This window comes from Oculina patagonica, chromosome 5 (assembly GCF_052425735.1).
Source record: "Oculina patagonica isolate OP01 chromosome 5, crgOcupat, whole genome shotgun sequence".
Taxonomy (NCBI): Eukaryota; Metazoa; Cnidaria; class Anthozoa; order Scleractinia; family Oculinidae; genus Oculina; species Oculina patagonica.
The window spans coordinates 2,634,396-2,656,337 of NC_135762.1; the positions used below are offsets into that span (position 1 = coordinate 2,634,396).

Consider the following 21,942-nt stretch of genomic DNA (forward strand, 5'->3'; position numbering starts at 1 on the left):
ATGCATATGGCTGCACGGAGATCATCTTCATTATCTGAAATTCCAAAGACACCAGGTGTTGATGCGGCAAGACCTCTCATATGGCATTCAAGCAGCCACGGCTCAAAAGCAAAAAAAGAGCAACGCAAGCAAAACAGGATAAAGGAATCTCTTCGAAGATGCAAATCAACCCCCGAGAAGAAACCAGCGATACAGAACCAAGAAACAAAGCCAGATGCGTGGAGGTGTGCTTGGGACAAAGAAAGAGGCTATGTTACAGACTTGATAGCTGAACAAACACCGACTACAAAACAACCCCAGCTCTCCTACTTTGCTTATCTGGGTAACAACCATCAAAAGAAGGGGCGATATCAAGCCGTGTCAGATAATGCAGAGGTGATTATTAACCTGGGAAACGGCATCGTCGCTCAAAACTGCTCTTTGGCTAATACAAATTCAGAAGAAAAGGGATTCCAAGGAAACACTGTTCACATCAGCCAGCCGATAAAAACTTACACAAAACAGCTTGTAGAATGTTGCTCATGCATGTGCTGCGTAAAAGCTGTATTCTATCACTGTACCAAGGACGATGAATTCGAGAAAAACTGGGCCGACGAGCCCTGTGCGTGCGAGGTGCCTGGGACTGAGTGTGTGGCAAGATGGAGCATTCTGGGAATGTTTTCTTTATTTATACCCTGTTTGGTGTGCTATCCTATCATAAAAGTATGCTGCAAATCTCCTTTTAATTCTCTAAGAAAATGGAAGTCAGAGACTCATTGATGTTGGTTTTCCTTTTATTTTCTGGCAGATATTAGCTGCTATTGTAAAATAACCTACCAAGCTAGCCGTGTTCATTCATGAACGAAAGTTACAAACGAAAATCGGGGAAAATTACTGTAATAATAGACTGGTGAAGTTACAGCTCAAATTTTACATTTCCTTCAAACTTGGCACAGATGGAGAATGTCGTAAAAAATAACAAGAAGCTTGAGAAGCTTAAAATAGGGCGTTTAATAATTAACTATCTTCTTTGACTTGAAAGGCAGGGTACAGTACAGTAAAAATCACTGGAAAAAGAGTCACTTAAGTAACACTCAGTCGGAGGTTTGCGCAAGTCACAGTCTGCATGAGCTGTATTAATGTGTAGTCTGTATTAGTCTGTATTAGTGTGTGTTTTCAAGATTGCATTATTACTTAATGACATAATGGTCTCAATTTATAAATATATTTCGCACAGTACAAATAAACGATTGAACTAGACGACTACAAAATATAAATTTTTAACACTTAGCAAAGTGCAGCCTTTTCGAAAAAAAACTTAATAAAGGCGGGGTTTTACCTGAAGACCATTTTTCCAACGCTTTAGGTGGCTGACGCATTTCGGTATTTTCCAGCCCTTACACTTTGATGGAACAGTACTACAATTCTTTATCAGGTAACTACTATTGTCAAGAAAATGATCACAACTTGTTGACCAATGATTAAGTATTTGTTTCATACCATTACTGTAATAACAACTGATGAAGAATAGTAGTACTGACCCAAAGTATAAGGGCGGGAAAATACTGAAAACCATTTCAGCCGCGTTTCAAGAAATCCAAAAAAAGCTTTAATTATCCCATATATCTTTGTTTTGCAGTATTTTGTTAATTTTTGGGCAATTTGGGGGATGTCTGGGAGGCGATAGATTTTCTCAAAGGATTAGTAAAATTTAGACAAACAAGAAATCTTGGAGATTTAATGTGATTTTAAAGTTAGAATTTGAAGTTAAAAATTGGTGGACGGACACCAAACAGTCCCCTGACAACCTGGAGTGCTCTTGCGAGGGGGTCAACTGTTTGGTTGTGTTTCTATTTTTTTTCTTCAATCCCTTCTTTAAATCTCTTAAAATTTCATTCAAATTCAGGTAGAACCCCACCTTAAGTTTTGTTCTTGTGAGAAAACAACAGAAGTCAAAGGTTGTGTGATATAACCAAGCATAGATTTTAATTCTCCCTCCCTTCGATTCCCCTCTCCTTAGCCTTTCACCCCCACCTGTCCCTCACTTTCTACTCCCATCCTCCCACTCCCTCCCCTCTCCTGCAGTCTTTTATCTATCCTTTCCCATCGAGCTTTCTACTCCAATTACCTCCCCCCCCTCACCAGCGTTTTGGGGGAGGGAAGGGGGGTGGTGTCAACGAAGCGGAGGTTTTGGGTGACCGTTAAACGATAGTCCGAGGTCTGCATATGTCACGCAGTTTCCGTAAGCTCTAGAAGTCATCTTCTTTTTAACACACACGCCTAGGCAAGCTCCAGCTTAGGTTTCAAAATTTATATTGCGTTACAAATCTTCAACAAAATCAGCTCAAACCAGTCGAATGGCATAAAAAGGAAATTCATTTCACGTCAAAACAAAAAAAGAATAATGTGGAAAAATATAGAAGCGTTAAAGCTTTCACAAATCAGGGCTTTCAATAACATGGTTTTGGAAAGTAGGCGGCAGGGTACTTTTCGAGCGCCAAAGGCGCGAGTCGCCTAGGAGGGTCTGAGGGCATCCCCCCCCCCTAAAAAAAAAATGAAATTTAGATGCTTGAAAATGCTATTTTCGGCATTTTTCATTCAATTCAATGTTTGCATACATTTCCTGACCGTTTCAGTATCCTTTTTTCTTGCTTTTTCGTTTGTACGCGTACTAATCTGTTTTTATCAATGAGAACCACTTTCAAATAGTTAATGCATAAAAAATAACAATCAGATCAGAATACAATAATTATTAATGCAAGGTTTCACTTTTATGTCTCGCCAGAGATACTTCTTTGTTGCAAGTTCAAATGTATGCAAATTTCGTGTGAAATGTAATTTGATTCCACTGTCATGTTTCCCATGTTCATGAATGGTGAAAACAAACTCTTTCTTAAAAAAGTTGTATTTTCGTGAATAAAACCCATTGGCCTGTTTTGTTTTCCCGATCATGTTTGCCTGTGATTTTTACAAAACATGTTGTCTTTTTTTCGGAACTTTGGAAGTTGTGCAAATTTTTTTTTTTGAACACAGATGTCCCATCCGGAATTTCTCATCAAAAGATGTAGATTTCACCGCATTAATATTGCGTTTCACTGCTTTATTTTAAGGTAAACATATTAAAAACTCTTGCAACACGTTTACAATTGGACTCAGACATTAGACACGGATGTCTTGCAGTATTTTTGCGGCATCTTTCCATTATTTTATTTATTTTTTGTGAAAGTTTAGGGTAAGGTGAGACGAAAGTAGACGGCCAAAGTTTGGCAAGTAGCCGGTTGTTTCAGCCGGCTACCGGCCCTATTCAAGTTCCACTCATATTCTGCCATGTCGCGTCAGGGGCGTTACTAAACACCGGAACGGAACGGAATGGACCGGAATGGAGCGAAATGAACCGGAATGAGCCGGAATGAACTGGAATGAGACGGAATGGACCGGAATGAGACCGGAACGAACCGGAATGAGACCGGAATGGACCAGAATAAGCCGGAATAAGACCTGAATTGACCGTAATGAGACCGGACTGATCCAGAATGGACAGGAATGAGACGGAATGAGTCCAGATTCTTGATAGAACTAAATGAGACTCACAATTTCAGTTTCAAAAATAGTTCTACGTTTTCTCTTTTTTCTAAATTCTTTGTTGCGGGTTGGGAGGGATTAAGTCGCTTTTGCAAGGTTGTTGTTTGACACCAAAAATCTACAGCAAAAATTGGTTGTTCTAACACCGTGAAACGCGGTGTTATTGGCCAGCGAACTACTTCAAAATAGTTCGCGTTCTAGCGTGGCAGTTGCGGTATTCAGACCCAAAAAAATCGTAGCTTCGAGTTTCTAGAAGCTGACTTTGAGCCTTTGACGTTCCAAACATTTCTAGTAGTAAGAGTATATCAGTATATTTATTAGTTTTTTAACGCTTTGTTTTCAAAATAGAACGGGCATATTGTCTTCCAAAAAATTGTCGATGCCGTCTGTGACAGACGACATAAACTTTGAGCGTGAAAAACTTGAAAATGAAGCTCAGCTAAAGAAACTTAGCTCGTCACCGCGAAAAAAAAAGAGAAACTAAGGGAAATTTGGAGACTAAACGTATTTAAATGATTTAATTTCTTTTTGTTTGTTTCGGAACACTGGACATAAGGAGAAAGGTGTCGATGCCAAACAGCCGTGTTTTCCAAGATCAGGAATTTAAAAAGCTTGTTGATATAAAAAATAAGGTCAATTATTTAGATTACTGAGTTCACCTAAAGAATTAGCAATTTTATAGAATCGCTTTCTACTTCTGTACCATTATGCACCACAATTTTATTATACCCAGGCCCACCGCGGACACTTCCCTCAATGAAGTGGTTACTTACCATCGAACGGATACTCGGGAAGTAGTGACTGGGAAATAATCAAAAACATCCTCGCAAAAGCGATTTAATCCCTCCCAACCCACAACAAAAAATTTAGAAAATACAGAATTGTTTTTGAAATCCTTTAGCTATATTATATTTAGCATACCGTATAAAGAATATTCGCTGACATGTGCAAGTCTAAGGTAGTTCTATTCCGGTCCATTCTTTCTTTCCAGCCAATTGTGGTCTCATTCTGTATTGTTCCTGTCCATTTCGGACCATTCCGGTCTCATTCCAGTCTCATTCCGGCTCATTCTGGTTCATTCCGGCTCATTCCGGTTCATTCCGGTCTCATTCCGGTTCGTTCCGGTCTCATTTCGGCCCATTCCGGTCTCATTCCAGTTCATTCCGGCTCATTCCGGTTCATTTCGCTCCATTCCGGCCCATTCCGTTCCGTTCCGGTGTTTAGTAACGCCCGTCGCGTCATCCCTCTACGGGAAATAAATTTCCCCGATTCCAAAACTAAACTTAAAACGCTTGAATGACGAACCAAAAAATAATTTATTTCTCGATTAAAAGATCGAAATATCTGGAAAATAACAGTACTAGTTCCTCATCAATTAAATTTTTTATCTTCCATACTATACCCCGTGACTCACGCAAACCTCCGACTTACGTGCTACTACAGTCATTCCTTTCTAAACATTTCTTATTGAGCACCACCGTACCTTTCTACCCAAAAAAACTCATGAAACCGTCCGGTTTTAACCTGTTTTAACCTTTCAAAAATTAGAGCGTTCGAAACTAAATAAGATCCTTTAATCTGTTTATTAATAGAGACAAACAAGATACAGCCGTTTACCAGCACTCTTTAAAACTCCTGAAACCCTTCAAAATCAGGCAAAATAAACTTTTGAAATAACCTTTATCAATGTTTCTTATTTTTTATTCAGTTATATAAACTGCCTTTCTTACACTACTGTCAAACAAAAATTTCAATTTCCTCAAAGTTTCAAGACAAAAGAATAAAAAATATTTCGTGCACTGACAATGTAATTTGATTAAGCCAATATTATCACGTCTAAAAATACTTCAAGCAGTTCAGTGAAAACCTGTTTTTTTTCTTATCAACGAAACCACTTTCAAATAATCAATACATGAAAATAACAATAAAATCAGAAGGAAGAAAGGAACCTTTCTGATTATTTGAAGACTTTTAAAGCCGTGATATTATGCATCCAATCAGCGATAAAATTTAATTACAACAAAATCCAATTAACATCTCATTATTCAAAGTTTTCATTTTGAAGTCCATTTTTTTCAGTTGATAGCTTTATCCAACTTGTGGAAAATTCCATTCAAGTTCCTATCAATACTGTACATTCCCAGTGTTTTGCTCAGGTCTTCAGAAGCGTCTTACTAACCAAATCTAAAATAATTCCAAAACATGCTGTACAAACATTCAACTCTTTGTGACAAACGACTTGACGACCAATTGTTCAGAAATGAAAATCGACACAGTTCTTGCTAAATAAAAAAAAGAGTTTTACGGCGGAGTTCGGCTCAAAAAATATACCGCAAGATCACACCCCCATTCACGGTCAGAAACCAGCAAACCGTCTAGTTTGCTAAAATAAAAAACACTGCGTGACATCAATGACGTTACCTTTTTCATTTACAAAAATAACTTCAACTTGTCAAAGTAAGTGCAGTTTCACAATGGTGAATATCAGTACTTTGCCCTTGAGCTTTTTTCTCTGTCCTTCCGCCGAAGGAAAAAAACACAACCTGATTACACATTAACCCAAAAGTCGACCCAGTGTGCCTGCAACGATTTCTTGTCAAAACTAAAATGAAAACCATTGCAGTATGCGTCACCCGTAGCGGTTTTGTAGCAACCCCAGGCTATCCCCGTCTTTTTTGGCCGACAGGAGACTATCGTCTAGGACGCCCAAAGGGTAAAATACGAATCGACCACGCCCGATTAATAATGACAAAACATTAGCTCAAAACATTTCGTTCCCTTGGAAGCCCCACAAAAACGATCATTTTGACCTAATGTGTGCATGTTTAATTAGCTAACTTGAGTAAAGTAGTTACATAAGAAACAAAACCAACGTAAGATTTAATAATCTGGATCATTAAGGAGACTAAAGGCACAATAATTTATTTAAACTGAAAGATTTTTTTTTCATGTAAGCGTAGCACTTCCGAGTGGTCAGGGCGCGGGAAGTGAAATCCGGAGGTTTCGGGTTCAAATCCCGTTCTCAGAGCACTACTTGGAGTTGTTTCACTGTAGACCCAAGTTCAAATCCTCGTCCACGCTTGTAGATAGCCAACAGAAAAGCCTCCTACCAGTTAGGATTTTTAACCTTGTTATGTTTAAGAGTGTATCCATAAGAGGACCAGGCAACAGGTGATACAGCTCATATCACCGATTTCGCCCAAACTTAGCATAAATGTTGGGTATGGTGAGCTATTTACTGTGACAAAACATCAGCTCAAAATATTTTATTCCCTTCAAGTTATGGCACCTTTTGCAAAAATGGCCATTTTCACAAATTTATGCATATTTAATTAGCTGACTTTGATTGACCAGTTCCACAAGAAAAAAAGACTTCTGAAAATAAAATTCACTGCATTATATTCTGTGGTTATTAGGCTTTAAGTACAATAATTCACTTTAACCGTCTGATTTGATTTCTTCTCCTCAAACGGTCTTTTGGAAGGTACACATTTCGTACTGTTGGAAATAGCCTTTAACTAGTGCCCAATATCTCCCATGAGCAACAACTTATATACATTATTCTTACATGGGTAATGAAATCCATCATTAAACTTCACAAAAATGCCACAAAATGTCTGGGGACTTCAATATTTTATTAGTATTGAGGAACTAAACACACGTGACTTAACGATTTCTTGCTATTTCATCAAAATTCACCGAAACACAGAAGCCATTTATTTGCCTCAATTTGGCACAAAATCGGTACGAAATAGCTAATCAAGCATAAATTTATAGATAACAATCAAAATATTGGCGAAGATTGGCAGTTAGGGCATTTTTCGGAGCGTTTTCAGAGCCATATAATTCGGCAATGTTGTGATAGTAAATGTAAAAATAGCAGCGAAAGATTTTCTTCAAAAGCTCGCTAGCGCTCAATTCAACATTTAGGCACATCAAAGTTAAGAAACAAGAAAGTAACACTACATACATGCCACTTATCGACACACAGATGCTTTCTTTTGAAGAATTTGTTCTTCCTCGCTGCACTTCGATCCTTCGATCGATCTCAATTGACATGTACTGTTGCTTTGAGGCGCGATGAACTTAGCCAATACATCGTGGTTCATTCTTCGTGAAAGTTGTAAACAGGTTGTCAATAAAGTCATTCAAAGAGCTGTTTAAAGTTCACGGAAGGACACCTGTCTCAGCCAGTTTGAATGAAATAAATTTAACTGGAAAATAAACAGCCGCCATGTTGTATTTGTACCTTTGAGCCTGCCGTTTCAGTCAGCGGTAAAGCCGTGCACTTGGGCAAGTACGTAGTGTAGTCATCATATAGTTGTTTGACTAAATCCTATATAGGGATATTCATAGAGGGGATACATAGCCTAGCCCTACACAGCTATACACGCCTATACATAGCCCAACACAGCTATACACAGCTATACACACGCGTGTTCATTTGCTTTTCCTCCGCAAATGTTTGTTTTCGTCGGAATGAGTAGCGGATGGTGTTATCTACCCTCTGAACAACCGGGGTTGATCTTAGCCTTATAAGTAGTGTGCGTTTCTTGTAAAAGTGAGAATTTTTTTCAACTTCTCCATTGAATTTTTTTGATAAATAGTTGAAGAGAAATACACTAGATGCAGTGTAATGTATGCGATGCAATCGGTTTTGATGCTCTGAAATTGAGCTCTGAAATGTCGGAAACCATTAAATAATCAGAGCAAGTTTTTCCATCTTATATCAGGTTAAAACTAGTATGTTTATTGTTGTTTTTGTTGTTGTTTCTGTCTTTTTGGTAGGTGGGGAGGGGGTGAATATGGACATTCGAAGAAATGGCGGTCAGGTTGTCAGCCTGGCCTGTGTACATCTATTCCTTCTGTTCAAATCGTCTATATTATATTACACTTTGGCAGCTAGGGGACTGAATTTGTACCCACTCTCTTTTTCGGGATCCCACAAAGTTCTCCATCTGTCCATTTACCGATAAACGTCATTACTGCAGTTTTATTAATTTGTTTTAGAAAAGGGCTTTTATGGAGACAAATTTTTCCTCCTGAATGCCCACATTGCAAGTGACGAATTGCGGCTTCAAATGATAATTTTCTTCATCACCGACTCAATTTAAGTGGCTATGTGAGTTACAAAGACGCGAATGCAGACTTTTAAACCCCGCATTAAAACTAAACAAATTTATTGCAAGGCTAGGACTACGCAAGACGGCAAAACTTATTAGCTAATGTTTCAACCAGCACAGGTAGTCTTTTGTCTTCTTCGAGGTCAACGCGAGGGAAACCCGTTTTATTCTTTGTTGTCAAGTTCTCTCTCTACTTTCAGTAGAATGATTCATCCGATCTGAGATTATTAAACACTAAATTTTCGGTGGCCTCTGTCCACCTTCATCAGAGTATTGAAAATGAGTTCGTTAAAATATTAGTGCGCGCTAGGCATGTTTGAATACGCCATCCAATCTTTAATTCCTTAATAGTGGAGTGTAAGCGCGCGGAAGAGGTTTCCTTTCGTTAACCGCGTTGGAATCCACCGTAGAGTGACACGACTCTAGGAACAGTCTCTTGGTGTAACTTGAGATTCCTCGTTCAAGGATCGTGGCATTTCTTGGGTGGATGTCATGCTCGGTTGATTCCGCGCGTTGTTTAATTGCAGACTCTCCATATTACAAGCGCGGCCGGGATCGTGCTCGGCTCCGCGTTAGCTCCAAGAGCGCTTACTTTCTCCAATGTAAGTAAACACGCAGTCATTGCATCTGACCTTATAGACGATTCCTCTTCTTTGGTGGTCTTGTGGCCGATCTTTTGGTTTCTTAAAAATCTGGCTAAGCGTTTGGCATGGTTTGAAAGCCGTGCGGATGTTGAACTTTCTAAGCACGCGACCAACCCTGTCTGAGGCACCGCGTACGTACGGTATGCTGGCAAAGTTCGCAGGTCTTTCTTGCGTACGTTCAGGCCGAGAGTTGACTGTAAGGCACTTCTGCAAAAGCCTGTCTGGGTACCCATTTGCCCTTAGGACTTTAGCCACACGTTTCGTCTCTGCGCTTTTGAGGCTTTCATTCGATGGTAAATTGGTAGCTCTGTTGAGTAGCGTTCTCACCACTGCTTCTTTGTGCTGGAGGAGATTGTGTGAATTGTAGTCGAGGTACTTGTTGGTGTGTGTTTTCTTTCTGAAGACATCTACCTCTAGCGAGCCGTCACTGAGAGCTGTTACCCGTGTGTCAAGGAAAGATATGCTTTGACCTTTCTCATTCTGGCTTGCGCGCTCAATGGTAAACTGGATGTTTGGATCAATGGTGTTGAGGTGCTGATGAAAGATATCCACATCTCTACATTCACACCTTTATAGATATATGTATATATTTGCTGCGCCATATAGACTACGTCGCTAAAGGCATTTCGTACGTGAATACTTTTGTTCAGTTCAGCACAGACGCTCCCCCAACTAAAGCACTTGCGCAAGAAACGATTACAAAACCTACCTGGCTATCCACCGTATAGTGATTTATCCCGTGGTAAACGTTATTCTCCAATTTTGCTGAGTTATTCATTTTTTCCCATTTATGCCCCGGGGGTAGGGGAATTTGGTCAAAAAATGTAATCGTTATGCGCGGTATTAATCACTATTTCCGCCAGGGGAGGGGAATTTGAACAAGCAATAAAAAATACAAATGTCTGGAAAGTAACTGGGAGACGTCGACATTTTGATTTGTTTAACTGTGTAGCGTCTTTTATGCTAAAAATACTTATTATGTTCCAAAATGACGCTAAATGGCGGTATAAAACTGCTCCGACGTTTCGGCAATACTGCCTTCTTCAGGGTGCCACCCCCAAAAAGGCAGTATTGCCGAGACGTCGGAGCAGTTTTATACCGCCATTTAGCGTCATTTTGGAACATAAACAATTATTTTGATTTGGTTGCCGTGCATGCCGACCGTTGAACAGAAAAATCAAGAACTCTGTTTCGGTGAAAGTCAAATGGAACAGTATTTTTTCTGGAAAATCTCTTCGGAGATTGACGGAACGTCAGAAATTTTCTTACCATTTGTAAGGTTTCCCAGTTCTAGTCTCCCATCCTTCAGGTCTCCCACCAACGGAAAGAAATAACAGGAAACTGAGCTACAAATGGTAAGCGACATCTATTTCGGTTAGTTTGCTAATTTTAATTTGGAAAGAAGCCTTTCCATTTTTCAGTGGTCATTCCAACCGGTTCTCTCCAACAAATGGTAAGCACCCTAGAGTTCGTTCAGCATCACATTGCGGTAAACACGTCAAGCTGTAGCGGAGGAAATTGTTTTCCCTACGACAATTTGAAAATATTCTCATTTTCATGACAAACGCATCCAACGAACACTCGCGGAGAAAAAAAGCAAATGATCGCGCGTGTGGTCACGCGTGATGGACGCGTGATGCCCAGTGAACGGCCGTACCGCTGACTGAAACGGCAGGCTCAAAGGTACAAATACAACATGGCGGCTGTTTATTTTCCAGTTAAATTTATTTCATTCAAACTGGCTGAGACAAATGTCCTTCCGTGAACTTTAAACAGCTCTTTGAATGACTTTATTGACAACCTGTTTACACCTTTCACGAAGAATGAACCACGATGTATTGGCTAAGTTCATCGCGCCTCAAAGCAACAGTACATGTCAATTGAGATCGATCGAAGGATCGAAGTGCAGCGAGGAAGAACAAATTCTTCAAAAGAAAGCATCTGTGTGTCGATAAGTGGCATGTATGTAGTATTACTTTCTTGTTTCTTAACTTTGATGTGCCTAAATGTTGAGTTGAGCGCTAGCGAGCTTTTGAAGAAAATCTTTCGCTGCTATTTTTACATTTACTATCACAACATTGCCGAATTATATGGCTCTGAAAACGCTCCGAAAAATGCCCTAACTGCCAATCTTCGCCAATATTTTGATTGTTATCTATAAATTTATGCTTGATTAGCTATTTCGTACCGATTTTGTGCCAAATTGAGGCAAATAAATGGCTTCTGTGTTTCGGTGAATTTTGATGAAATAGCAAGAAATCGTTAAGTCACGTGTGTTTAGTTCCTCAATACTAATAAAATATTGAAGTCCCCAGACATTTTGTGGCATTTTTGTGAAGTTTAATGATGGATTTCATTACCCATGTAAGAATAATGTATATAAGTTGTTGCTCATGGGAGATATTGGGCACTAGTTAAAGGCTATTTCCAACAGTACGAAATGTGTACCTTCCAAAAGACCGTTTGAGGAGAAGAAATCAAATCAGACGGTTAAAGTGAATTATTGTACTTAAAGCCTAATAACCACAGAATATAATGCAGTGAATTTTATTTTCAGAAGTCTTTTTTTCTTGTGGAACTGGTCAATCAAAGTCAGCTAATTAAATATGCATAAATTAGTGAAAAATGGCCATTTTTGCAAAAGGTGCCATAACTTGAGGGGAATAAAATATTTTGAGTTGATGTTTTGCCACAGTAAATAGCTCACCATACCCAACATTTATGCTAAGTTTGGGCGAAATCGGTAATATGAGCTGTATCACCTGTTGCATGGTTCTGCCCTGTTCTCTCACGGGCACACTCTTAATTGGTTTCTAACGTTTGAATGCTCGACACCATTAGCACTTGTGCTAAATTAGTTACCGAGGGTAAGCAAATGTCATCTTTATTTGTTTATTCATTTTTTTACCCAACCCTTTAATTAAGGTACTTTATTGTCAAATATTTGCAATAAAAACTACTTATATACAGTGTGCGGTGTGAGCATTATATATAGTACTTTTTTGTAGAGTTGATTGTCGCAACTGTATTTGCAATTTCAGCAATTTCAAAGAAGCCAGAAATAAACAAAAAATCCACGGCCTTAACGAGATTGTCGAGATTAAAACCCATGACCTACGCGTTATGCTATTGCGATGTTCTATAGCTACTAACTGAGCTTTGAAGCCACACGTATTAAAATAAAAAAAAAACTGATTGGAATTTGTAGTGGCATTTCCACAAAGTGGCTCCTAATTATAATCCATTGTTCCATGATCGAATTGGAATTTGGAAGTTGTTGGTTTCTGTGGAGGGAGGAAAACCGATTGAAGGGACCGGAGGAAAACCCTCGGAGCAAGGACGAGAACCAACAACAAACTCAACCCACATATGACGCCGGCCAGGTCCGGGATTCGAACCCAGGTCACATTGGTGGAAGGCGAGCGCGCGCACTCATCACTGCGCTATCCCTGCTCAAAAATATTTGGGGCAAGGTCCAGTGTGATTTCATTGGTCAAAAATTCTGACTATATTGGCCTGTACAATAAAGTCCGTGGGGATTAACGCGAAACGAGCGGGCGCGATATGTGAGGGGCGAAGCCGCGAGGTGCGAGAAGCGCGGTCGCTGGAAAAGAACTCGCGGCTTCGCCGCCCGTATATCGCTCATTCTCGTCCCCAGAGGCCGCGATCCTTCTGGTGCTGACCAGAAGGATCGCGGCCTCTGGGGACGAGAATGTATATAACCATATATCGCCATACAAGCCATACAGCCATACAGCGGTCAAACGCCAGGCGCGTGCGCAATTCGTGCGCAATTCCCGCCAAAATTCTCCAAACAAAGTCTTAAATTTCCGATAGCTTTCGCTTTAAAGCCAAAAGTTAACGCCGTCCCTGGAAAGTTAAGGTTTATACGCAGCTTATGGGTGGGAAATTTGATAATTTATCTCCACTGATCATGAGTTTCCCATCTTGAAATTTTCTTTCACCTTGCTATTTCTATAACAATTTTCTACAAAAGTTTGCACACTTTCGAGTCAAATTCTTAGAAAAGTTCGAGGCGCCAAAAACCGGACGTGACGTCATTTTTGCGTTTGACCGCTGTGAAGTCGCGCACGCTCGCTTTTGCGTTCGTCCCCACGGCCTTTGAGCAAACGAGAGACTGCTCGCAGTCTACGTAGACAAGAGTAGGTAGGTTAAGTCTGAATTCGAGCCTAGGGGCCCATCAGGTTGGGGCTTGTACTGGTTTCTATAGCATGAAGCGACTTGAAGTTTTTTACTCCCCCTGGACGGGATGCTAGCTAGTACATCCTAGGGTTAAACTACTATTAGCATTTAATTTGCCGGTACCCATTTATACACCTGGGTGGAGGGAGGCACTGTGAAAGTAAGGTTTTTTGCCTAAGAACACAACACCCACCCAAGGCTTCAACAGATATGGATGTATCATAACTTACTCAGACTGAACTGGAATCACTAAAATACTGTAGATGCTCAAAATTTCTCCCAAGGATGCTCGAACGTTGCAAAAGATTAAAAACGTTGCTTTTAAATAAGAAAATTCTCCAAATATGTGCTTATTATTTGAAGGTAGGGTTTCTAAGCATTTTAACGCAATATAACTGCAACAAAATATTCTACATTTTTAGGCCAAAATTTGTTGAATTACAAGGATTTCTTTCGCTATCATTAAATAACAATCGTGAAGATTTTTTTCGTGATGATACTAATGACGTCATATTTGCTGACGAGTTTTTAATGCTGAATGGTCTGAAAGTTAAAACATCCATTGAACTTTCTTAGAAATCTTCGGAAAATTTCGAAAAATTTGGGGGGGGATCTCACACTCTACATAATGCACACAAAGTACACTATCAATTGCAACTCTAAGTAGTCGATCGTTAGCTTTATTTCATTATTACAGTAATTTCCCTCATTTTTAACTCGGAAAAGAGTTGTAGTGAGAGGAGTGAATTTCACTCGATTCCCGTTAACATAGGCACGCAATGCGTGCAAGTGTTTTAAGGCCTCTAGAGAATGAGACCTGTTCTCTGATTACCTACATTTCTTGTTAAAAAACATAATAATAACATGCTTAATTACCAGCAGAAATATTATATTAATAACAGTTTTCCTAAAATAGACCAAAACTTAATTTTTCCAATGATATTGTTATTTTGCCTAACCTTCAAAAAACCAAAAAGAGAAAAGAAAAGAAAAGAAAACAATTTGCAATGGATGGGAACTCTATCTCTTGGCCTTTCAGCCTGCTCTCGATTAGCAGCTAGATGACAATCAAACTAAGTAAAGTGAACTTCAGTGTTGAAAGTTTAACATCATTTGTTTTGGCCAATATTTATTTGTCAGTTTGTTGTCTTTGATTCTTGTTTCATAATAGCTTTTCCGAGTTTAGTGGCTTATAGCCACTTTGATCATTTGTAAATTTCGTTCACGGATGTCCACAGCAAGCTTGCTTGGTTATTGTTAACAAAAAATAAAATTCAACGATCATTGAGTCATTACAAATTCAACGATCATCCTCGTCGCCTCCGATTGCTGATGTAGAAGAACGAGAAATCAATTCCAAAAAGAGATATTACAGGCACTTGCCCTCGCCAATATGTTCAGGGCCCGTTGTCGTCTTGAGTACTTGCCAAACCTGATCGTCAGACCAAAGAAGACTACTGAATCCAGAAATTTGGAAAAAGGGGTAGTCGTTATCGGAACAGAGCCAAATGTAGCTCGAGACCATTGGCTAGGCATTACCCGTTTTTGCTAGTAAAACTGGCATTTTTTGCTCCTAGCAATGCTCGTTTTTTAACCAAAAATGCTCAAATTATGCTCGTTTTTCAAAATTATGCTCTTTTGGTTTGAAAAATGCTTTGCATCATTTTAAAGAAATACATACAAAAAAAGACACCATGTGTGTTTTACGTTAACTCAGTAAACTGAATAATTTTAAAAACATATTTCCAATTCTTTCTACACCTATATAACAGGTGTTTGTGTTATATGTAAACACAACGTTAGCTCTTTGCTCACTTGTCTTTTATATGTATTGTTTATAATACAACGTTAGCCAGCAAGGCATTGGCCTCTTGTTCGAGTTGTCAAAATTCAACCAAGTACGTAGTGAATGGAGGAGTCAGAAAGATTGAGGTCAAGACCCAAAGTGGATTTCTTACGCGACTGGTTAACTAATACTAGGCTCACTGTTTGCAGTGATTTGACAACACTCAATTGTGGATGCAACCTGAATTGCTTGAATCCCCGAGTGAATAAAATAGTTATTTTACAAAAGCAACTAATATCTGCCAAAAATTACAGGAGAAACCAACGTCAATAAGTCTGTGACATTCATCTTTTTTAGAGGAATTATAAAGGAGATTTACAGCATACTTTTGTGATAGGATAGCACACCAAACAGGGCATAAATACAGAGAGCATTCCCAGAATGCTCCACCTTGCAACACACTCAGTCCCAGGCATCTCGCACGCACAGGGCTCGTCAGCCCAGTTTCTCTCGAATTCATCGTCCTTGGTACAGTGATAGAATACAGCTTTTACGCAGCACATGCACGAGCAACATTCTACAAGTTGTGCCGTGTCAGTTTTTATCGGCTCGCTGATGTGCACAGTGTTTCCTTGGAATCTCTTTTCTTCTAAATTGGTATAAGCTGAAGAGCAGTTTTGAACGACGATGCCACTGCCCAAGTTAATAACCACCTCTGAATCACCTGACACGGCTTGATATCGCCCCCTCTTTTGGTGGTTGTTACCCAGATAGGCAAAGTAGGAGAGCTGGGGTTGCTTTGTAGTCGGTGTTTGTTTAGCTATCAAGTCTGTGACGTAGCCTCTTTCTCTGTCCCAAGCACACTTCCACGCATCTGGCTTTGTTTCTTGGTTCTGTGTCGCTAGTTTCTTCTCGGGGGTTGATTTGCATCTTCGAAGAGATTCCTTTATCCTGTTTTTCTTGCGTTGCTCTTTTTTGCCTTTTGAGCCGTGGCTACTTGGATGAAATACGAGTGGTTTTGCCGCATCAATACCTGGTAACTCGGGAATTTCAGATAATGAAGATGATCTTCGTGCATTCATGATATCAAAGCTCCGCTTCGGTGGATCGCTACTGAACAAGAAAATATATGTAAAAAGAGCTTTTTTCAATTGAGCATAAAACAAAATTAAAACAAAAATAATCACTCGTACTTATCATAAAGGACATCCTGTGAAGTAATCAAAACTCGAAGCAAGTACATGTAGCCGGCTCGAAGCTAGCCTGCGTGGCCGGCGTTCAAAGGGGAAGGAGAAGGGGAGTTCGAGCGCGAGGAGAGAGCGAGAAGGGCGATCGGAGAAGTGGGAAGGGGAACGCCTGCAATGACGCTTATGTTTTCATCGTTTTTACGTCTAGATTCTGGACGCAAAAATCGTGATTGGTTAGAATTTGTAGATTGTCAAAATTGATTGTTCTGGTTGGTCAGATGTATGTCATTCAATCGATTCATGTGGTCTGTTCTCAACTTTCATTCAATATGGATGAATTCAGTGACGAATGTTTTGAGCGATTTCTCTGCGAAGCGCTTGATTCTTTGAAAGAAATTATAACGGCCGATGTAGGATTTTGTATCGAACTACTAAAGGGGGCGGTATGAAAAAAACAATAGCTTCATTGCAGGCGTCCCCCTCCCGCTTCTCTGATCGCGCTTTGCGCTTAAACTCCCCCTTCTCCTTCCCCTTTGAACGCCGGTTACACAGGCTAGCTCGAAGCTCGGGAAAACGTGTGTGTGAGCGAATCACGATTCTTGCTGTTTTTTTTTTTTGATTGTTGAAAATCGTAGTAAGGCAAAGCCGAGACTGCAAAACAGTTGTATTTTTTTGCGAACGCGCTCGGTCTTCGAACGAGAGGTCTGGAGTAAACGTTGAGCGTGAGATTGCGAGAGCAAGTTGTAAATTGCTTGCGGTTAATTAGTTTCTCTCCGGTCTGCTTGCAGTTTGTTCCTCCCCGGTTTGCTTGCGACTAGCTTTTATTTGTTATTAAGGGCAGCACTTTTTTCAAATTTATAACTCTTATTTAAGATTTGACTCATTGAATCATGACTTATGACTCATAAAAATTTTACTATCGATTAACACACATTCGAATGGTTTATAACATTTCTGTATCGATTCAGATCATAATATCTGTTGAACCACTCTCATTCAAAGCGAATGCCTCCTAACTAAACTATGTTGTTAAAGTTATATTAGCTCTGCAAAACAAACCTTAGTTTGCTGGGCCATGTAATAGGCCTCAGCCTTTGTAATACCCCGCGAGACGTCAAATGTTTAGTTTTTTTCTGTTGTAGCTACAACACTGGAACGATATCGCTAACAGTCATTTTTGATTTTTATTTCGGTGTTTGAACGTCAGTAAATGGCCTCCAGTAAATTAAAATTCAAAAACTACCAGTGAGTTTCAGAGCTCGATCGGGTTACAGCAAAAATATATCATTGCCAGTTTTAATTTAGTGCTTTCACAAAACCTATGAACATGCAGAAAGCTCGAAGGGGCAATTTAAAAATATCAAAAAATATTTAAAAAAAATCATCAAAAATGACACCTTACCTGGTAACTTTTTGTCCAAGTTTCTCTTCACCTAGTGAGTGCGAAATAATTCAATATTACGATGTTTTTGCTGAAAAATCACAGGATACTTCGTTAAAAAGTGGTTTGTGAATTTACAAAGCAAAAAGCTGAATGCGCGCAAATTATATTTATGGACTACAAACTTCGACCCACTTTGCATTGACGCACGACATTGCGTCATTGTTTCTCAAGGAAACTCCCAAATTACGCATTCGCGTTTCTGCTTTTTTACTTGCGTACGTGTGTTTTCTGATTCCGTTTTGACCAAAAATTAAAGGCATTTTTCTTCTGTTTAACTAGGCTTTTCTAGGCCCAGAGGTGAATAAATGTAACTAGAATGTCGTTATCCAAACAACACTTTACTATTTTAAAAGGTATTTTAAACATTCATGTGCCGTTACTGATTTGATACGTTTTACATCATTCCGTGGAAATATGACGTCATATATTATCCGTTCCGCATATAGCTCTGACGTCAGTTATGATAGCCCTAAACGTTTTTGACAGAGCCGAACAGGTCTAGCTTGCCATTCGGGTGGTGATCATTTTCAGGAAAATCCGGTTGGTGTCTGTGTCTGTTACATAATGGTAAGCGATTTTTCAAATATACCGACCAACCGGTTGGGAATGGAGCGGGACAAGGTGTGTAAAAGTATGGCTTCAAAATGGAGAGGGTCGGGTAGCGAAAAACAATAGTATGAATAAAGTAACTGTAGGTAATTCACGTGAAATAGAACTGTTCCTAGATTTCCAACCAAACTTTGCCGGTTGGTTGTTTACCAATTTTGAAATAAAAAAGCGGGGTCACCGTTTTCGTTTAGCTGCAGAAAGACCTTGCATTTACCACATAATCCCTTAATAATTCCTTTGCGATTACTGGCAAAGTACACGTTTTCGGTGTTAATGTATTATCCTGCCATAGAAATTGATCTGTATTTATTTTATTAAAGGAATTTGATCGCTACTCTCGAACTAAGAGAAGAAAACGATAGGTCACCGTACTCGTTTATGAGAAAACGATGATTTATTTCTCTTGCGAGCCAAGCCGCATAGAGAAAAGCCGCCATTTTGTTTGTGTGAGCGCGCTAATTACGCGTAGAATTCTGCACAGTAAGGATGCGCAATGCAATACTAGAGAATCTCCTTAAGTATTACCTGAAGTATTGTGTTGGCAGGATGTATCTGTCACAAAATGCCTAAAATAGCGTTTCTGAGGTTTTGAAAATTGACGTTTCCCTAGATGAGGATTTCTTACGTTCATTCAAGCATCAACCTCTCCGTAACACTGCTGAACTATTTCAATGATTGTATGTAAACACAGCTTTTATCTTTCCATTTGTTATTTTGTATTAGTTTATACCACACAAGTGAATAGTGCTTTTCGTGCGCGCTGATTGGTTAACTCGGAGGTGATTAGCAAAGTACTATTCACCTCCACTTCGGTGAATAATTGTTAATTATTTTTCAGAGACAAGCTTTTTAGAAGTAAGTGTTGTCAATTTTCCAAGGATTAAAGCCCTTGAACTTGGACGAACTGATACCACAACCCTCTATAATTATACACTATATCTATATTTTTTTATTAAAAACTAACCATGGTGTATTGAAATTCCTGAGTTTTGATTGGTTTACATGCCATGGTATATGAGCTCATATCGAAATCAATCGGGATTTCAATGCAATTCTTTGGGTGTTTTTAATAAAACAATTACTTCACTCGCGCTTGTTGGATATGAGATACCTCTGTAGTTATAGCCAACTCGTCGCTTCGCGCCTCGTTGGCTATCTACCAACTCATATCCAACGCGCAATCATGGCATAATTGTTAAGTATACGTCATTTGATGTTAATATAACGGTACCTTTTTTAAAACGTCAACTGCTATAGGATAGTAGTATTAATCTATCATATCAAAGCACAGGTAGCTACAGGTCAGCAAAGCGTTGGATACTTGAGTCAACATGATAAATAGATAATTAAACAATTATCTAGTTTTGGAGCATGTATGGAGAGTTCATCAACATTCACTTTAAAGCTAAACCTGCTTTGATTTTACGTATGCCGTCAGATCCAAGCTGTTTGCGACTATCAAATTGAAGAAAGGTCGCTTTCTTGAAAACGTAGTCCTTACAGCACCAGGGAGCCCCGGGACGGTGGTTAATTGCTGTCTGCGAGGGGAGGCGATGACAGTCAGTTTGTTTCCTTTACATTTAACCGCTAAGATCTGGTTCAAGCTTGCATTTATTTGCAACTGAGCCCAGCTGCTTAGCGACAATAATAGGTAAGCTTTGGTCAGGGATGTGTAGGGTGGTCACCAGCGTGCTAGGGCTACCACCATCCTCTCTTACCAAAACTCTACGGGGGAGGAGAGAGTAATCGCTTTTAATTCCTAGGGTTCGGAGAAACTTAACGGTCCATCCGCAACAGTGGTTAACTCAGGTTTCTATAGCAACATCAAGGCCGTACCTAGGGTTTTTTGTCTACGGGGCAAGTTTTCCTGGCGGGGCAACTTTTTGTTTTAGTTTTTTTTTTCTTTAGTTTTCTTAGTTTTTTAGTCTTTCTTGCTGGAGCAACTGCCACCCCCCCCCCCCCTGAATCCCCCCTCCCGCTAGATACGGCCCTGAACATCGTCAAGGAAACTTGCTACTTCCCATTGATGGGATGCACGTCTAATTCAGATGCAGGTTCCTCCGGCTCCCCTTCCTCTCACCTCTTTCTTATTTTTCTGTGGTTGCTTAGACATTTCACTGGTATACACCTAGGTGGAGAGACCCTATGGTCGGCGCTTCAAGGGCCCCCTTTCAGCTTGGGAAAGGGAAGGGGAAAGGCCGACAAGACTATAATTACAGCATCCACGTGAGCGAATACTGAGTCGTTTCCTTACTGCCAACAAATTGTTTATTCATCCATCTCAATTTGTGTTTCTTATCAGATCTTTACTTCTTACTGACCCTTCCTGGTTCTTTTGGGGATGTAGGGAGAGGTTGATTTAACGTATGCCGTCAGATCCAAGCGCTGTTCGCGACTAGCAAATTTGATTAAGGACGTTGTTTCTGAAAAGTAGTCCCTACAGCACCAGGGAGCCCCGGGTCGGTGGTGAATTGCTGTCTGTGAGGGGAGGCAATGGAAGTCAGTTTGTTTCCTTTACATTAAACTGACTAACCCTGGGCTGTTAAGTTCTGGTTCTAGCTTATAATTATTTGCAACTGAGCTCAGCTAGCGACAATAATAGGTTAACTTTGGTCAGGGATGTGTAGGGTGGTCATTAGCCTGCAGCTAGTGCTACCATCATCCTATCTTGCCAAAACTCTACGGGAGAGGAGAGAGTAACCACTTTTAATTCCTAGGGTTCAAAGAAACCTAATGGCCCATCAGCAACAGTGGTTAACTCAGGCTTCCATAGCAACATCGTCAAGGAAACTCGCTACTCCCCATGGATGGAATGGCATTCTAATTCAGATGCATGTTCCGGCCCCCGGCTCCCCTCCCTCTCACCTCTTACTTATTTTTCTGTGGTTGCTTAGACATTTCACCGGTATACACCTAGGTGGAGAGAGGCACTATGGTCGGCGCTTCAAGGGCCCCTTCCAGCCTTGGGAAAGGGGAGGGGAAAGGCCAACAAGACTATAATTACAGCATCCACGTGAGCGAATACTGACGTCTCCTTACTGCCAACAAATTGTTTATTCATCTTTCTCAATTTGTGTTTTTTATCGGATCTTTACTTCTTACTGACCCTTCATGGCCGGTTGGCAAATCTTCGTTGAAGCACTCGAAGATTCCGAATTATTTCATCCAATCAAAAACTATAGCTAGCGCAAGCGCTCACGAGCACTCCGAAAGCAATTGCACGAACGGATACGTCATGTTGCTTAGCAACTTCTAGGGCGAAAACCGCGGGCTCAGTAACTTCTCAGAAAAGTGAACGCGCCATCAACGTTCTATACCATTCTTACTTATTTTGAATTCATGTTTACATCAAAGACTTTTTCCCCCGACTGTTTTAGTCTTTTAA

General features: G+C 40.0%; 2 protein-coding genes across 2 annotated transcripts; one reads left to right on the top strand and one right to left on the bottom strand.

The window, feature by feature from the left end:
• Positions 1-759, top strand: LOC144654180 (uncharacterized). Its single transcript, XM_078514266.1, has one exon. The coding sequence runs from the start codon at positions 1-3 to the stop codon at positions 757-759; it is 759 nt and encodes a 252-aa protein (XP_078370392.1).
• An 8,497-nt stretch (positions 760-9,256) lies between these two features.
• LOC144654181 (uncharacterized) lies at positions 9,257-16,399 on the bottom strand. The gene is made up of 2 exons (XM_078514267.1): positions 15,704-16,399; positions 9,257-9,862 (listed from the first exon to the last, which is right to left on the bottom strand). Exons 1-2 carry the CDS (start codon positions 16,397-16,399, stop codon positions 9,257-9,259), a joined length of 1,302 nt encoding a protein of 433 aa, XP_078370393.1.
• Between the last annotated feature and the right edge of the window lie 5,543 nt (positions 16,400-21,942).

What these genes read in the sequence shown, in the direction of transcription:
- LOC144654181 (XM_078514267.1), bottom strand. Translation starts at nt 16,399, where the DNA reads ATGAATGCACGAAGATCATCTTCATTATCTGAAATTCCCGAGTTACCA. An exon ending in TGTGCTATCCTATCACAAAA is followed by an intron (nt 9,863 to 15,703) that starts GTATGCTGTAAA and finishes ATCTTTCATCAG; the next exon opens with CACCTCAACACCATTGATCC.
- LOC144654180 (XM_078514266.1), top strand. Translation starts at nt 1, where the DNA reads ATGCATATGGCTGCACGGAGATCATCTTCATTATCTGAAATTCCAAAG.